The 18,672-nt window shown below is 38.7% G+C and overlaps 1 protein-coding gene across 1 annotated transcript; it reads right to left on the minus strand.

The window, feature by feature from the left end:
• Nucleotides 1-2,335: 2,335 nt before the first annotated feature.
• On the minus strand, nucleotides 2,336-3,196 carry LOC145158657 (uncharacterized). The gene has a single exon (XM_079077518.1). It carries the CDS (start codon nucleotides 3,194-3,196, stop codon nucleotides 2,336-2,338), a length of 861 nt encoding a protein of 286 aa, XP_078933644.1.
• Nucleotides 3,197-18,672: the final 15,476 nt, after the last annotated feature.

An 18,672-nucleotide genomic window follows, 5' to 3' on the forward strand; every position in this document is an offset into this window, starting at 1 on the left:
TTGGGTAACCAGGGTACTCGACTTCTAAAATTTCCTCTACCTTATTATAATAATCACCTCCTTGGCTACTAACACACAATCCTCTATTGGTTGTTGATTTGTTCAGACTATGAGCTTCTGTGTGAAACTTGTAACCATTGACAAGGTATACACTATATAATTTCACTTTTTTGAATGACATTTTGGAAAGGTCGGATATATACTTGTTTTTTATCGGGATCTTACGTGCCTATATGAAAAATGGTAAAACACTTAATTAGAGTTAATTATAACCATAACAAAAAATAATAAATTTTAAAAAATACAAAAATAACACCCACATAGTTTTGAAACCATAATGCAAAGTTCTTCTCAACTTCAGCTGCAAGGACCTATTCATCCATATCCCCCATAAGTTCATTCAAATGTTCTTCAAATATTCTGTATATCAACATTTCAATAACATTTTAAAGTAACTATGAATGTAATAAACAAAATCATGCATGTAAATGTTATTCGATCATAGCAATTACACACCAAATGATTATTATAATTAAAAGTGATGCATATATTACGTACGAACCTGATGTAATGCTTGATCTTATCTTCGTTAAGGAGTATGTAAGTTTGGGCAGCATGCACTTCCTCATCAGACATCATTCTAATCATGAATCTTCCATAATGACGCCCAGGATATGAAAATATACCTAACATGTCGTTGTTAGCATCTGCTTGCTCATCTCCTCCTCCATCATCATTTCGAGGCAACTTTCTATTACGTGCGGGGACACCAGTCTCGAAATAATGAGAGCAAAATATTGATGCTTAACGTAGCAAGTACGCGTTAAGAACGAACCCTTCCACTCGAGCTTTATTTTTCACATATTTTTTCAACTGATTTAGATACCTATAGTGAAGATTATTTAAATTAGCTTACAAAAATAGCAACATACATTACGATGTACCATACAAACCTTTCAAATGGATACATCCACCGATATTGGATAGGACCGACTATCTTCGCTTCATATGGCAAATGTACTGGGAAATGTTCCATGGAGTTAAAAATACCAGGGACAAAGATGGTCTCTAATTTACATAATATTATTGGGATCTCGGTTTCAATCCTTTCCATGTCTTTTGTTGTGATTGATGTTGTTGTTAATGTTTTGAAGAAAATATTCAACTCTGTTAATGCTTCCTACACTTGTTGTGGCAACATCTCACGAAATGCAATTGGCATCAATCTTTGCATAAAAACATGACAATCGTGGCTTTTCATTCCGAACAGTCTACACCCTGTTAAATCAACACACCTCCCCAAATTAGAAACATAACCATCGGGGAAATGCAATTTCTCCACCCATTGGCATATGGCTTTCTTTTAATTCTTGTCCAGAGTGTAGTATGCTCTTTCATTATCTTCGACTCCTTTTCTCTTCCTACAATAGAGCTTCAGATCTCTTCTGGCTGCTACATTGTCTTTCGTCTTCCCCTTGACATCCATTACAGTGTAAAAAAAGTTTTCAAATACATTTTTAACAATATGCATAACATCAAAATTATGTCTAATGAGGTTTGTTTTCCAATATGGTAAATCCCAAGATATGCTTTTCTTTTTCCAACCATGATCGCCACCTCTTTTGTTTACATCATCAGCATTTAGTTCAGTCACTTTTACCAAACCTAATTGTTCAATCTCCCTTAAAGTTTGTTCACCATTATTACTTGGAGGAGGACCTTCTATCACTTGACGATTCTTCCTGAACTTATTTTTATCCTTTCTATATGGGTGATTTACCTGTAGAAATCTTCTATGGCAGTCAAACCATGACATCTTATTACCATTCTCTAGTCTGAATGCTTGTGTATGTTTCCCACAGTGTGGACATGCTAGCTTACCTACTGTAGACCATCCGGACAACATTGCATATGCTGGAAAATCGCTTATTGTCCACATCAAAGCTGCTCTTAGATGGAAATTTTGTTTTAAAGATATATCATATGTCACTACGCCTTCTACCCATAATTGCTCCAACTCTGCAACAACTGGTTGCAAAAATACATCTATTTTATGCTTAGGATTTGACGGTCCTGGCACAAGTACGGTCAAAAACATGTAAGGCTCTTTCATGCACATAGGAGGTTGCAAATTATAATGTGTTATAATAACAGGCCAAGATGAATATTGTTTTCCAAATGCTCCATGTGGTGCAAACCTATCTGTACTTAGGCCTAATCTTACGTTATGTACTTTTGCTGCAAATGAAGGATGACTTTTGTCAAAGTGATTCCAAGCTTCTGAATCGGATGGATGACACATTACTCCAGCATCATGTCCATGATTCTCGGAGTGTCATCGCATGGAAGCGGCTGTGGCTTGTGAAGCATACAGTCTCTTCAACCTTGGAGTCAAAGGAAAGTAATGCATTTTCTTGAAGGATACGCGAGAACAACTGGCCAAATTTTTTGACCGTTTGTACCTATCTGCATTGCAGAATTTGCACCGATAAAGATCTTTGTCTTGCCTCCAATATATCATACATCCAAAACTGCAGCAGTCAATCATCTCCACAGGCAAACCTAGTGCTTGTATTAACTTTTTGCTCTCGTATAAACTACCTACCATATTATTCTCCTCCGGTAACACATCATTTATCAACTGGCAGATAGAAACATAACCTTGCTCAGGTATGCGATACTCTGATTTTATATTCAATAGTCTAGCTACAGCAGATAGTTGTGTTACTCTTTTACATCCATGCCACAATTCTTTATCGGCTGCATCTAGCATATCAAAGAATTTTTTATCTAGTGCATTTGGCTCCTCTTCAGGATCACCATTATTTAAATCAGGAGCCATTGCATCTATGACAATATCTCTATAAGAACATGCACCTTCACTAAAATTTGTGTTTGAATCATCCACCCCTAAAAACGTATTGTCATCATCAATTGATTTTTCCCCATGTTTATCCCAACACCAATATTCCTCAACAAAACCAACCTTGTACAAATGAGTCTTAACAGTATCAACTTCTCTATATGGTATGTTACGACATTTTATGCATGGGCATTTGATTTTATCTTCGTCCATGAACCTTTGTTGACTGGTAGCAAAATCTATAAAATTTTTCACTCCTTGTACGAAAATATGCGATATACAACTACTACTATCTTTTCTTTCATACATCCACTTTCTACTTGGATTGTTCATTGTCTTAAATCTGTAAAGTATAAATGTAAATAACACAATATTAATTGTATTTTCATTAATGTTGATTTGATTCATATATGACATTTGAATTAAATATATAGTTATCATACAAACATCACAAAGGTACCTTCACAATGACTCGTTTCACTAAGCTAATGACTGAATGATGAACAAATCTTCAAAGTTTTCTAATTTGAATGGTTGAACAACTTTTGTAATTGGATAATAGCTTAGAATATTAGTAGAATGCTTTAATTGAGATCGACACTTGCAGAACACATATTCAAACAGAGTGTGTATCGATTACGGAACCTTCGACAACCCTAGATTTCAATGTGTTGGATGGATACTAGGTCATATTATTGGGTCGATATTATTCAATAACATGTTAAAACCCATGTTGTATACGGGTAATTATAAATTTAAATAACATTCATAATAAATATAAATATAGATCTACTTAAAATATAAATTCTATATATAGCATTTTCCTTAATAACGACTTGATTAAAAAAATATTATTTCCATAACAAAAATGTCGCCTTCACTTTATAAATTGCAAATAGACCAAATTGCCCTTGAAATCTAACCAAATTGCCCTTGAAATCTAACAAAAATGTCACAATGAATTTTTGGTTAGTAAAATGGAAAAGACAAAAATAACATACATATCAAAAGTAACACATATATATACATACATATCAAAAGTAACAGCAAAATACACATACAATATGCATCACTAATTGTGTGAATCAAACAACTGTCTTATATATATATATATATATATATATATATATATATATATATATATATATATATATATATATATATATAACTACTCTAAACTAATGTCAAACATCCTAGTAAACTTCACAAAAACTGCATCCCACAAACAAATTGCACAATTCAACAACCAACTGTATTCATTCATAAAAGCTATTACATAACTACTCACAGAAGGATTGTCACACCCCAAAACCAGAAAGGCGGAAACGTTCTGGGGTGGAGGACGTCATGTATAGCATCACAACCAATGTATAATAGCAATCATAGCAACACCACCATTACAGTGAATACCAAAGTAAAAATGTTTACATCAATTTGGAATTTGTCTGTAACTTGTTTGAATTACATCAAATAATTTGTATGAATATAAGCATAAAACTCTTATTGCTCCAACTCCTCAAAAATCCAGTAGGTACCTGTCTACTGATTTCCTGAGAATACAAGCAGTTTGAAAGAATATCAGCATAAAGCTGGTGAGTTCATAAGCGGTAGTTTGTAATGAAAACTTGTTGATGAGCTTGTAAAAGTGTTTGTATAGTTTCAAGAAAATTCGATATTTTCTTTAATGAGAATGTAGTGTTTTCAATTCTATATAAAGCCATGAATGTTTGTTACTGAAAACTGTATAATACTTCATGTGACTAGCTAATGCTAATCATGATGTATATGTATTTCTTATGTAAAACCATTGTATGTTCAGTTCTGTTTGAAAACCCTGAAAGTTCTCCAGTTATAGTATGTATTAGTTCTATTGAGCAAAATAAAACCGTTGAAGAATGACAGTTTGTAAACCAAGAGTGATTTATACATATTGTGAGTCGTATAACCATACTTGATATGACTAGAGACCTTTCCAACATTCTTCAGGCGTCGAGTTAAATGACATTTGTCACCCTAGGCATGCCTGCCCAACTGTAGCTAGCGGTTCGGGTGTGGGATTGTCAGTCCCGAATAGATCTATTCACAAATCTCACGCTCTCCCTCCAGGAGACTCTGGTTATACTATGATAGGATTTATCCCTGTACACCTAAGGGTACAATATTGAAGTAGTGCCTCACAATATCGTACAATCTAGTTTACATGTAGTGTAGTAGCGTTCTACCATAGTGAAAATCCGTATGTGTACCGTATGTAGGGATAATTACAGTTATGCATACCATGATAAAGTAGTGATGTAAACTATAAACTGTTTTTGTATTAGTGCATATGTTTAGTAGTGAAAGTTTCTGTACTTGTTATGTTTAGAAAATCCCAAACTATACCGATTATAGTTTGCATGTATAACGTAGTGAATAGCGAGTCCGGAAAACTATGCAATTTTAGTGAAAACGTCCCTTATGCTCAACACAGTACAAAAGGGTTAAAGTATGAGAATTGCATGAGTTTTATATTATCGAAAGCATTTATGTTTAGCTTGTATTCCCCCCTAAAAACATTAAAAACATGGAAAATGTAGGGGTATGAACTCATTGTTTTACGTAAGACCCGAGCGTAAGGTTGGTGTGGATGCTGAGTGTCAACTGATGTTTCGTACGCAAGCGGATCCTATTAACATATGGTAACACATATATGTATTAGATGAGGACATAACACTATTTGTTATGGAAGGAAACCACCTTAGGGACTAGGAAACACTTGAAACTAAGTGTTAGAATCACACGAGATTGAAGATGGGGAGTTTGCGGCCGTAATCAGGAGTGTACGTTCAGGGGTTTGCGGCCCAACAGGGTTTACGGCCCACGAGTTTGCGGCCCAAGTGTTTGCAGTCCATGGGTTTACGGCCTGTGGGTTTACGGCCCATGTGTTTACGGCCGTAAACACTTGGTGAAATGTGCGATTTTCAGTGTTTCAAGGTCCTTTCTAGCCTCTTGGAAGTGTTCTAAGCCTTGTGCCCAGCTCAAGTAAGAGCTTAAAGGCCAATAATCGACCAAAAATGGAGTTTACGGCCATTGAAGGGATTACGGCCGTAAACCCATTTCGTGTTCATGATTCCGGGTCGATTTTTAGGTGAAAACAAGTGATTCTTAGTAGATAACAAGCATAGGGAGTAGTTACTTACTGTAAGAGGCTTGGAATGAGGTTTTTAGCCACCAAGAACTAGTGTGTGTTCTTGGTGTTCTTGGTGAGAGAGAAGATCTAGAAAAGATGAGATTTATGAGATGAAACATGGATTCATCACTAGAAAAAGGGATTGAAACACAATAGAAGTGAAGAATCACTTACATTTTGAAGATCCTTGAGCAAAACTCGAAAATTATAGAGAGAGAATAGAGAGAGAAAGTCCTTTGAGTGCTTAAAGCTTGAAATGAAGGCCACTCATCCTTTATATAGGGGTGAGTTTTCGGCCAAGGGGTGGAGTGGGGGGTTTACGGCCGTAAACTCGAGTTTGCGGCCGTAAACTCCTCTCGAAGGGGTGTTTGGCCCGGGTGCTACGCTTTGACTTGGAAAAACTCATTCTTGGACCCAAACTTCGATTGTACTGAGCTTAGAATATTTAATTAAGCTCAAAATAATGACGGCAAGAGCAGAAATAATTTCCAAATTGATTTATTTTTAACGATTTGAACGAAAGAAATTTCGGGTTGTCACATCATCCCCCCGTTAGAGGGAATTTCGTCTCGAAATTCGAACATAGAATAGAAATCATGAATTAGGAAAGAGATGCGGATACTTCTGTTTCATCTGATCCTCGCGCTCCCAAGTGAATTCAGGTCCCCGCTTGGCACTCCAGGGAACCTTCACTATCGGGATGCGACTTTGTTTCGTTCGTTTGATCTCTCTGTCCATGATTTCGACCGGTTCTTCCACGAAGTTGAGGTTCTCGTTGATTTCAATATCGTCAAGAGGAATTACAAGTGTTTCATCGGACAGACACTTCTTTAGGTTCGATACGTGGAAGATAGGATGGATGTTGTTGAGCTCCCGTGGTAACCGGAGTTTGTATGCTACGGGACCGATCCTAGCAAGGATCTCAAACGGTCCAATGTACCTTGGGTTTAGCTTTCCACGCTTTCCAAAGCGTATCATGCCTTTCCAGGGTGAGACCTTCAGAAGGACGCGGTCACCAACCTGGAATTCCAAGGGTTTTCGTCTCTTATCGGCGTAGCTCTTTTGTCTATCTCGGGAGGCTTTCAGTCGTTCCCGGATTTGTACAATCTTTTCAGTTGTCTCTCGGATGATCTCAGGACCAGTGAGAGCACTGTCAGGGACTTGACCCCTGGCTAGCTGCATGTCACCCACCTCAGCCCAGCACAGAGGGGATCTGCACTTACGGTCATAGAGGGCTTCAAACGACGCAGCCTTGATGCTGGTATGGTAGCTGTTGTTGTAGGAAAACTCGACTAGAGGAAGGTGAGCGTCCCATGCCATGCCAAAGTCAATGATACAGGCTCTCAACATATCTTCCAATGTCTGAATTGTTCTCTCACTCTGTCTATCCGTGTGTGGATGATAAGTCGTGCTCATATCCAACTTAGTTCCAAGAGCCTTCTGTAGCGATTGCCAAAATCTTGAGGTGAACCTGCTATCTCGGTCGGAGATAATGGATACAGGTACCCCATGAAGGCGAACTATTTCTCGGATGTAGATCTGCGTGAGTCTCTCCATTTTGAATTTTTCCTTGATTGGCAGGAAGTGGGCGGATTTAGTCAACCGATCGAAAATCACCCCAATGGCGTCGTGCCCACTCGGAGATCTGGGTAACTTGGTGATAAAATCCATGGTGATCATCTCCCACTTCCACTCAGGTATTTCCGGCTGCTGAAGCAAACCTGAAGGCCTTTGATATTCTACTTTTACCTTGGCACAAGTCAGACACTTGTTCACGAATGTAGCAATTTCTGCTTTCATGTTCGGCCACCAATATAGTTGTTTGAGATCCATATACATCTTATCTGAACCTGGGTGAACGGAGTATTTAGTCTTGTGAGCTTCATGCATGACAACCTCTCTGTACCCACCGAACTTTGGGGTCTAGATCCGGTTCATAAAATAGTACACTCCGTCTCCCTTGATCTCCAAGTTCTTGTCCATTCCCCTTAAGGCTTCCTCCACCACTTTCTCTGGTTTCAAGGCTTCCAGCTGAGCCTCTTTGATTTGCGCGGATAAATGGGAATGAATAGTCATCGTTAATGCTTTCACCTTTCGCCCGGAATGCTCCTTCCGAGTGAGGGCATCTGCTACCACATTTGCCTTGCCGGGATGGTAGCGAATTTCGCACTCGTAGTCACTGAGTAACTCTACCCATTGCCGTTGCCTCATGTTTAGCTCCTTCTGATCGAAGATGTGCTGCAAGCTCTTATGGTCGGTGAAAATAGTGCACTTGGTTCCATAGAGATAGTGTCTCCAGATCTTTAACGCAAAGACCACTGCTCCCAACTCTAGATCGTGAGTTGTGTAATTGACCTCATGCGTTTTCAACTGCCTCGAGGCGTAGGCGATAACCTTTCCTCGTTGCATGAGCACACAGCCTAGGCCCTGATTGGATGCATCACAATAGACAACGAAGTCCTCCGTCCCTTCAGGCAGGGATAAGATAGGTGCGCTGCACAGGGCCTGCTTCAATGTTTGAAATGCAGTGTCTTGCTTGGCTCCCCAACTAAAGGTTACACCTTTCTGTGTCAGGGTAGTTAAAGGCTTAGCGATTCTAGAGAAGTTCTGGATGAATCTGTGATAATAGCCCGCGAGACCCAAGAATTGCCGGATTTTTGTGGGTGTCTTTGGTGCAGACCAATTCTCAATCGCTTTGATCTTGGAAGGGTCCACGTGTATTCCTTCCTTGCTAATCACGTGTCCAAGGAAATTTACCTTCCTGATCCAGAATTCGCACTTCGAAAATTTCGCGTATAGCTTTTCTGCCCTTAATGTTTCCAACACCTGCCTTAAGTGCTGTTTATGATCATCCTCACTCCGCGAGTAGACAAGTATATCGTCGATGAACACAATTACGAACTTGTCTAAAAAAGGGCGGCACACCCGATTCATCAGGTCCATGAATAATGCCGGTGCGTTGGTCAGACCAAAGGGCATTACTACAAACTCGTAGTGTCCATAGCGAGTTCGGAATGCTGTTTTGGGCACATCATTCTCATGAACCCGCAACTGATGGTATCCTGATCTTAGATCTATCTTCGAAAAATAGCTGGCTCCCTGAAGTTGGTCGAAGAGATCGTCGATCCTGGGTAAGGGATAACGGTTCTTGATGGTCAGCTTATTCAGCTCTCGGTAGTCAATGCACATCCGAAAGGATCCATCTTTCTTTTTCTCGAATAAGATCGGAGCTCCCCAAGGTGAGGAACTCGGTCTTATAAATCCCTTGCTGATTAGCTCATTGAGCTGGCTGGATAGCTCTTGCATTTCTGCCGGTGCTAAACGATAAGGAGATTTAGCTACAGGAGTAGCTCCGGGGATTAAGTCGATGCGAAACTCGACTTGGCGCTCGGGAGGGATTCCTGGGAGGTCTTCGGGGAAGATGTCAGGAAAGTTGTAGACTTCGGGGAGACTCTCGAGGTCTTTAACTTTTTGCGTCTCATCGACAACGTGAGCTAATAATGCATGGCATTCCTTCCGCAGATACTTTTGGGCCTTGATGCATGAAATAATACGAAGGTTCAAGCTAGACTTATCTCCGTAAATCATGAGGGCTTCACCAGAGGGAAGATTGAGACTGATAGCTTTCTCGAAACAAAGAATATCAGCACTATTGGAGCTCAACCAGCCCATGCCGATAATGACATCGAAACTCTTGATGGATATCGTCATAAGATCGATGGGAAAGGAATAATTGTCTAGGGTAAGAGTACAGCCTATGAATATGTCGTTAGTGCTCTCCTTCTTTCCGTTAGCCATCTCGACGGTAAATGTTTCGGTTAGAGGTTGGGATTTACATTTGATTAGATGTTTGAATGCATGACTAACAAAACTCCTCTCCGCACCAGAATCGAAGAGAATGCATGCATAAGAGTTGTCAAGGAGGAACGTACTCGTAACAACGGTAGGATCAGCGACTGCTTCCTCCTGGCCCATCACCAGAACTCTTCCTGTATTGCCACCAGTTGTTGCGTTGGGGCAGTTTCTCCTGAAATGCCCAGCCTCTCCACATCCATAACTAGCTTGACCAGTGCCCGCTCCCGGAGCCTGGTTGGTTGGTTGAGCCGGTGTCTTGCAGTATCGAGCTGTGTGTCCTTTCTTTCCACAGTTGTTGCATTTCAATTCACGGCAGTGTCCGTGATGATGGAAGTTACACTTGTTGCATAGAGATAGGTTTCCAGCATAGCCACCGGTAGGAGCTTGGATGGTTGGAACAGCAGTGGGAGCAGCAGTAGGAGTAGTAGCAGCGTGAACTGCCACTGTTTGTTGTTTCTTGGAGGGCTCCTGCGAAGACTGACCCTTCCGCTTGTTCCATGATTTCTTCTTCTTCCCACCACTTTCCTTTTATGGCTCGGAGACAGCTGCCACCTCATCCAGATCGATTCCATGATCGATCAGAGTCTGTGCCAGATCCTTGGCGCTTTCAAATGTAATCAGTCTAGCAGCCAAGACATTCCCTTTGGTGGGTTGCGTCAGTCCCCAAATGTACCTCTCGATTTTCTTGCTTTCTGGGGTGACCATTCCCAGACAGAGGAGAGCCAGATCACAGAATCTAGCGGTGTAGGCAGCGATGTCAGAACCCTTCATCTTCAAATTCCAGAGTTCATGCTCCAACTTTTGCACTTCGCCCCTCGGGCAGTATTCAGCAAGCATGAGTTCCTTCAGTCTTTCCCAACCCATGGCATTAGCCACTGGCAGGGTTAGGGATTTGACTTGACCATTCCACCAGGTCAAGGCTCGGTCGGTGAAGGTGCAGGCGGCGAACTTCACCTTGTTGGCTTCGGAACACGCACAAATTTCGAAGATGGATTCAATCTCCTCGAACCATCGAGTTAGAGCGATAACACCTCCATTTGAAGGGCTAGGGTTTTGCGGTCATGAAGTCCTTGTAGGAACACTCCTTTTGATGTCCAGGACTTCCGTCTTGCCGTTGGGGGTCGGTTCCACCTCCAGCCCCACCAGAGTTCACTATGCCATCGTTGCGGTTACGGTGGCGGTAACTGCTGCCTGGAACATGACGGGATCGAACTGAGGGGGTGGTGGTGGTGGTGGAGTGTCGTCGTTTCTCCTGATGGGTCTTGGTCGGGGAGGCATCTTGTTCTAGAAACAAGCAGGAAGAAGAGGATGGTAAGTCCTCAAGATATATATAAACAAGATATATCTCATCCTGATAATGAAAGTATACTACCGAGCGATAAGTACAGAAAGGTTGCTAACACAAGTAAGTTATCGCTTAAGAAGAAAGTGGTATCAACACTTGGAATGAATCTGTATATGGAATTTGGCTCTAGCTAAAATACTCCTATAGTATTTTATGATGAATGTTTTTGGTAAGTTTTAGGCCTGCTGTAACACCACAATCACTCCCAAGCACATGTTGGTCATGTCTTGACTGAATATAGTTGATCAGGCTATATTCACCCTAGACATGATTACATAACTGCCCAGGTTTAACTGCAGCGTCCCAACATCCAAATACTTTTGTTTCGTTCTATCTATGACTCTGATTCTGTTATGTATGCATACTAGTATACTTTTACAAAATACTTTATTTCGAAAATATACTTTAATTTAGAGCACTTAGGCCCCTTAGTGTTTATAGTTGTATACCACGTAAGGCTCGATATACTAGTTCGCTATAAACAAGGGCTCTGATACCAATCTGTCACACCCCAAAACCAGAATGGCGGAAACGTTCTGGGGTGGAGGACGTCATGTATAGCATTACAACCAATGTATAATAGCAATCATAGCAACACCACCATTACAGTGAATACCAAAGTAAAAATTTTTACATCAATTTGGAATTTGTCTGTAACTTGTTTGAATTACATCAAATAATTTGTATGAATATAAGCATAAAACTCTTATTGCTCCAACTCCTCAAAAATCCAGCAGGTACCTGTCTACTGATTTCCTGAGAATACAAGCAGTTTGAAAGAATTCAGCATAAAGTTGGTGAGTTCATAAGCGGTAGTTTGTAATGAAAACTTGTTGATGAGCTTGTAAAAGTGTTTGTATAGTTTCAAGAAAATTCGATATTTTCTTTAATGAGAATGTAGTGTTTTCAATTCTATATAAAGCCATGAATGTTTGTTACTGAAAACTGTAGTGATATGCGAAAATAATACTTCATGTGACTAGCTAATGCTAATCATGATGTATATGTATTTCTTACGTAAAACCATTGTATGTTCAGTTCTGTTTGAAAACCCTGAAAGTTCTCCAGTTGTAGTATGTATTAGTTCTATTGAGCAAAATAAAACCGTTGAAGAATGACAGTTTGTAAACCAAGAGTGATTTATACATATTGTGAGTCGTATAACCATACTTGATATGACTAGAGACGTTTCCAACGTTCTTCAGGCGTCGAGTTAAATGACATTTGTCACCCTAGGCATGCCTGCCCAGCTGTAGCTAGCAGTTTGGGTGTGGGATTGTCAGTCCCGAATAGATCTATTCACAAATCTCACGCTCTCCCTCCAGGAGACTCTGGTTATAATATGATAGGATTTATCCCTGTACACCTAAGGGTACAGTATTGAAGTAACGACTCACAGTATCGTACAATCTAGTTTACATGTAGTGTAGTAGCGTTCTACCATAGTGAAAATCCGTATGTATACCGTATGTAGGGATAATTACAGTTATGAATACCATGATAAAGTAGTGATGTAAACTGTAAACTGTTTCTGTCTTAGTGCATATGTTTAGTAGTGAAAGTTTCTGTACTTGTTATGTTTAGAAAATCCCAAACTATACCGATTATAGTTTGCATGTATAACGTAGTGAATAGCGAGTCCGGAAAACTATGCAATTTTAGTGAAAACGTCCCTTATGCTCAACACAGTACAAAAGGGTTAAAGTATGAGAATTGCATGAGTTTTATATTATCGAAAGCATTTATGTTTAGCTTGTATTCCCCCCTAAAAACATTAAAAACATGGAAAATGTAGGGGTGTGAACTCACTGTTTGACGTAAGACCCGAGCGTAAGGTCGGTGTGGATGCTGAGTGTCAACTGATGTTTCGTACGCAAGCGGATCCTATTAACATATTGTAACACATATATGTATTAGATGAGGACATAACACTATTTGTTATGGAAGGAAAACACCTTAGGGACTAGGAAACACTTGAAACTAAGTGTTAGAATCACACGAGATTGAAGATGGGGAGTTTGCGGCCGTAATCAGGAGTGTACGGTCAGGGGTTTGCGGCCCAACAGGGTTTATGGCCCACGAGTTTGCGGCCCAAGTGTTTGCAGTCCATGGGTTTACGGCCCATGGGTGTACGGCCTGTGGGTTTACAGCCCATGTGTTTACGGCCGTAAACACTTGGTGAAAGGTGTGATTTTTAGTGTTTCAAGGTCCTTTCTAGCCTCTTGGAAGTGTTCTAAGCCTTGTGCCCGGCTCAAGTAAGAGCTTAAAGGCCAATAATCGACCAAAAATGGAGTTTACGGCCATTGAAGGGATTACGGCCGTAAACCCATTTCGTGTTCATGATTTCAGGTCGATTTTTAGGTGAAAACAAGTGATTCTTAGTAGATAACAAGAATATGGAGTAGTTACTTACTGTAAGAGGCTTGGAATGACGTTTTTAGCCACCAAGAACTAGTGTGTGTTCTTGGTGTTCTCGGTGAGAGAGAAGATCTATAAAAGATGAGATTTATGAGATGAAACATGGATTCATCACTAGAAAAAGGGATTGAAACACAATAGAAGTGAAGAATCACTTACATTTTGAAGATCCTTGAGCAAAACTCGAAAATTGTAGAGAGAGAGTAGAGAGAGAAAGTCCTTTGAGTGCTTAAAGCTTGAAATGAAGGCCACTCATCCTTTATATAGGGGTGAGTTTTCGGCCAAGGGGTGGAGTGGGGGGTTTACGGCCGTAAACTCCTCTCGAAGGGGTGTTTGGCCCGGATGCTACGCTTTGACTTGGAAAAACTCATTCTTGGACCCAAACTTCGATTGTACTGAGCTTAGAATATTTAATTAAGCTCAAAATAATGACGGCAAGAGCAGAAATAATTTCCAAATTGATTTATTTTTAACGATTTGAACGAAAGAAATTTCGGGTTGTCACAAGGATGCTTTGCACAACTTCTATGTAAGCCATGGAATGTTATCTGCTTTGACTTCCTTACCAAGTGGTTTTGAACCTTGTTACAGGTATGCCTTAGATTCCAACTTCTTCTAGTATTAACGTAGGCATTATTTAACATGATCAGAGCTTCTTGCTTCCTTTCAATGCCTTCGGCCATCAACAGCATTCCCAGAACGAAGATCGCATCCAACTGCCCCTGATCGGCTGCATTTTGAAGCAACTGTTTCCCTGCTATTTCTTCCCCTAACGTAAAATACTTTGCCTGACATACAAATAAGTAATCATACAATTTTAAAAATACAAATATAGAAAAATAATTGAATTCGCAATTATCCGATTGCTTAAAAAAATTACCATTCCATCGTTGAAGAGTACGTGTGAGTTGTTCAACATTCTGCATCTGCTTATGACTTCATACTGTCGAATACTAAAGGGACGACGAAACCGTAGTCGATTTGTGTCTATGATTTTTATATATTGCGTTTGATGTTACAGAATCTCTAAAGAGTTTGCAACTGTAATTCACACAAATCAACAAGTTTAATCTATTAACCACTAAATTAAATATGTATATAAGTATAATATAAGTAACACACATCATACTTACACTAACTGGCACTTAAAAGCATTGATTAGTGAATTTCCTCCAACCGTAAGCACTATTTTTTCGATCAAGTGCGATGGCAGAGCAGTAATTCTTGTTCCTCGTTGTCTTTTTTGCATTCTTTCTGATGAACAACTCGCTGCCATTATGTTGAACTGCGTCGAATGTATTCAAATTATATAACAACAACGAGTTTAGGGTTTATTGATCAACGTGCCGGAATTTTGACTGTTGGGGATGGAATGTAGATGATCAATCGCCGATAAACTGAATCGACGGCATGACTCTGACTACAAACTATGGCGCCTAAATATGTAGACTGTGAATTGACATAATTGCCCTTTAAGTAATTAACAAAGATTACTACGTAAATGGTTAGGTTATTTTTGTAAATACCTACGGGCATTTTTGTAAATAAATTAACAGTTTAAATTTAAAAAGATGAAGTTAAATAAAATTATTAATTAAATATAGAGAGACATATGTCATCCATAAGCAACTACCATGTTGACCAATGACCCATATGTCATCCATGGACACCAATGACCCATATGTCATCCATATGTCATCCATAAGCAACTACCATGTTAACCAATGACCCATATGTCATCCATATGTCATCCATAAGCAACTACCATGTTGACCAATGACCATATGTCATCCATGGACACCAATGACCCATATGTAATCCATATGTCATCCATAAGCAACTACCATGTTGACCAATGACCCATATGTCATCCATAAGGAACTACCATGTTGACCAATGACCCATATGTCATCCATGGACACCAATGACCCATATGTCATCCATATGTCATCCATAAGCAACTACCATGTTGACCAATGACCCATATGGCATCCATATGTCATCCATAAGCAACTACGATGTTGACCAATGACCCATATGTCATCCATGGACACCAATGACCCATATGTCATCCATATGTCATCCATAAGCAACTACCATGTTGACCAATGACCCATATGGCATCCATATGTCATCCATTTGCAACTACCATGTTGACCAATGACCCATATGGCGTCCATATGTCATCCATAAGCAACTACCATGTTGACCAATGACCCATATGTCATCTATCGACACCATAAGCAACTACCATGTTGACCAGTGACCCATATGTCATCCATGGACACCATAAGCAACTACCATGTTGACCAATGACCCATATGGCATCCATATGTCATCCATAAGCAACTACCATGTTGACCAATGACCCATATGGCATCCATATGTCATCCATAAGCAGTTACCATGTTGACCAATGACCCAAATGTCATCCATGGACACTAATGACTCATATGTCATCCATATGTCATCCCTAAGCAACTACCATGTTGACCAATGACCCATATGTCACCCATGGACACCATAAGCAACTACCATGTTGACCAATGACCCATATGTCATCCATATGTCATCCATAAGCAACTACCATGTTGACCAATGACCCATATGTCATCCATGGACACCATAAGCAACTACCATGTTGACCAATGACCCATATGTCATCCATGGACACCATAAGCAACTACCATGTTGACCAATGACACATATGTCATCCATAAGCAACTACCATGTTGACCAATGACCCATATGTCATCCATGGACACCATAAGCAACTACCATGTTGACCAATGACCCATATGTCATCCATGGACATCATAAGCAACTACCATTGACACCTAATTCACCACTTCACCACTAGTTACTAAATTTTTATTTTTCACAACTCAAGCCATGAGTAGAAAAATAAAAATATTAATATTATCATTCAGAATTTATAAATATTAATAGATATATATGTTTTAAAATAATGATTATATTAAAAAGTTATTAATTATAAGATAAAAATAATAATAAATATTATAAAATAAAAATTATATAATAAAAAATTTTATTTATTAAAATTTTTTCCCAAATTTAAGATAGATAAATTTTTATAAATTTTGATATTCCCTCCTATATTTTTAAAATATTTCGGTGTTCCCTCCTTCGTAAACGAAAATCACCAAAAAAAAATTAAAAACCCCGCTTCCCTAAATCTATCCCTATAGAACGATCAAGAGAGGGCAAAACAAAGAGAAACAAATAAAGATATGTGTGTGTGTGTTTTCTCTGCGATAGGGAGAAACGAACAGCACACACACTGTGTGTTCGATCGACTGAATCAGAGATATCACATATATGAAGACAAAGAGAGTTGGAGAGTAGGAGCAGGGCTGTTCGGGAAGGCGATACAAATGTGGTTGGGGGAGGTGTCAGATGTGGTACTCACGAAGGCGCTGGTCATCAATGACTGAGATTGATGCTAGATATGTCTACCCAGTTCTTTGTTATGCTAATTTAAAAAAAAACACGAGGTAATTTCAAAACCCTAACTAAGCTGATTGATAAATTAGGGTTCTTGGGTATCTTGTATTTTCTCAATTGATTTATTTTCTCTATTGAAATTCTTTTTCATATGTTTTGTTTGCTGTTTTACAGGTTGTATTTTTCTGCTGCCCTATTTTGCATTTTTCATGTACTTCATGTTTATATTGCTCGATTGGATACATCTAATTACACGGGTTCATTGAAGGTACCAATTTCATATGTACCTTGTGGAATATTGATATGCATACAACCTGTTTGTTTAAATGCCTAAGCGAGGGTACAGTGGCCATGGCAAAAAAAAAAATTAATGGATTAAGAAAGGTGTCATAGTGTATGAGTATCCAAGACATGCATTTTTATCGTCTTGTTGTTGACCTATGTTATATATAGCTTATGGGTGCGTCAATTTATACTTTTGTTTGATTTTGTGCTTTTTTTCATACCATCTTTATTAGTATTGTTATGATTTATCTGTATTAATGTATTACATCTTTCATGTCATGTTTGTGTTAGTGTGTGTAGAGAAAGGGAGTGATGGAATGAGTCAATTATTTACCTTTCTTTAAACATGATTGTTAATGAGATAATTATGGAGTTTATATATTTATTTTTCTTAATTCAGGTGCTTGCTGCTCTTTTTAGTTTCAAATGATGGTAGAGTCAACAATTTACAATACCATTGAAAGGGTCAATGGTATTGTAAATTAGCATGTAGGGATATCATTCTTAAATGGTTTCATTGGAGATGGTTGGATATGTTTTTGCTCAGCTGTTTTCATCAAAATTTGTGGATTTTGATTGGATTGTATATTAAATTTGTTTGTTGTTCTATGCAGGTCATTGCTTTATTGGTTTGATGCATTTTTGGTGAAGCCCCAAAAGTTAATGTCGTTTTGCTATTTGTCCCCACAATGGAGTAGGTTTGGTTGCTCTTAAATTTAGATGTGTCAATTGATTTTTAGGTGGTTGCTATTAGTTTGATTCCGTTTACATTCCTGCTACATGCTAATTGTATTTTATTTGGCTCATTTTAAAGGTGATTCCGATGATTAACGGTACAATGGAATTATGTTATATTTAGGAAAAAATGATGAATTAGAAGAATTGAGAGAGTTTCCAAGTAAACAAAATGAGGAAAACGAAGAACTTATGGAAATAATGAAAGCCAAAGATCAACAACACAACACAAAACGCAAGCAGCTTGAATGACAACTACAATCGGCAAATAAAATTGTTAAGGCTTTTAAAGAACTGCAAAAATAGTAGATAATAGAGTGTTGATTTGTTTATTGCAAAATATTAATTTTAGATTAACCGCTTTTCATTTTCCAATGTAATACATATTTATTGTTTTATTTTATGATATAAATGTTATTTGATTTTTTTTATTTTTGTTTATATATATTACTACAAAATAATTAGGATTTAATTTGTAAATTAATTATCCGTTCGTAGCTATCCAGCTTTACAACGAAAATATTTCTACGTTATTTT

The sequence above is a fragment of the Lactuca virosa genome, chromosome 2, assembly GCF_052849685.1.
Source record: "Lactuca virosa cultivar CGN04683 chromosome 2, Lactuca_virosa_CGN04683_v6, whole genome shotgun sequence".
Classification (NCBI taxonomy): Eukaryota; Viridiplantae; Streptophyta; class Magnoliopsida; order Asterales; family Asteraceae; genus Lactuca; species Lactuca virosa.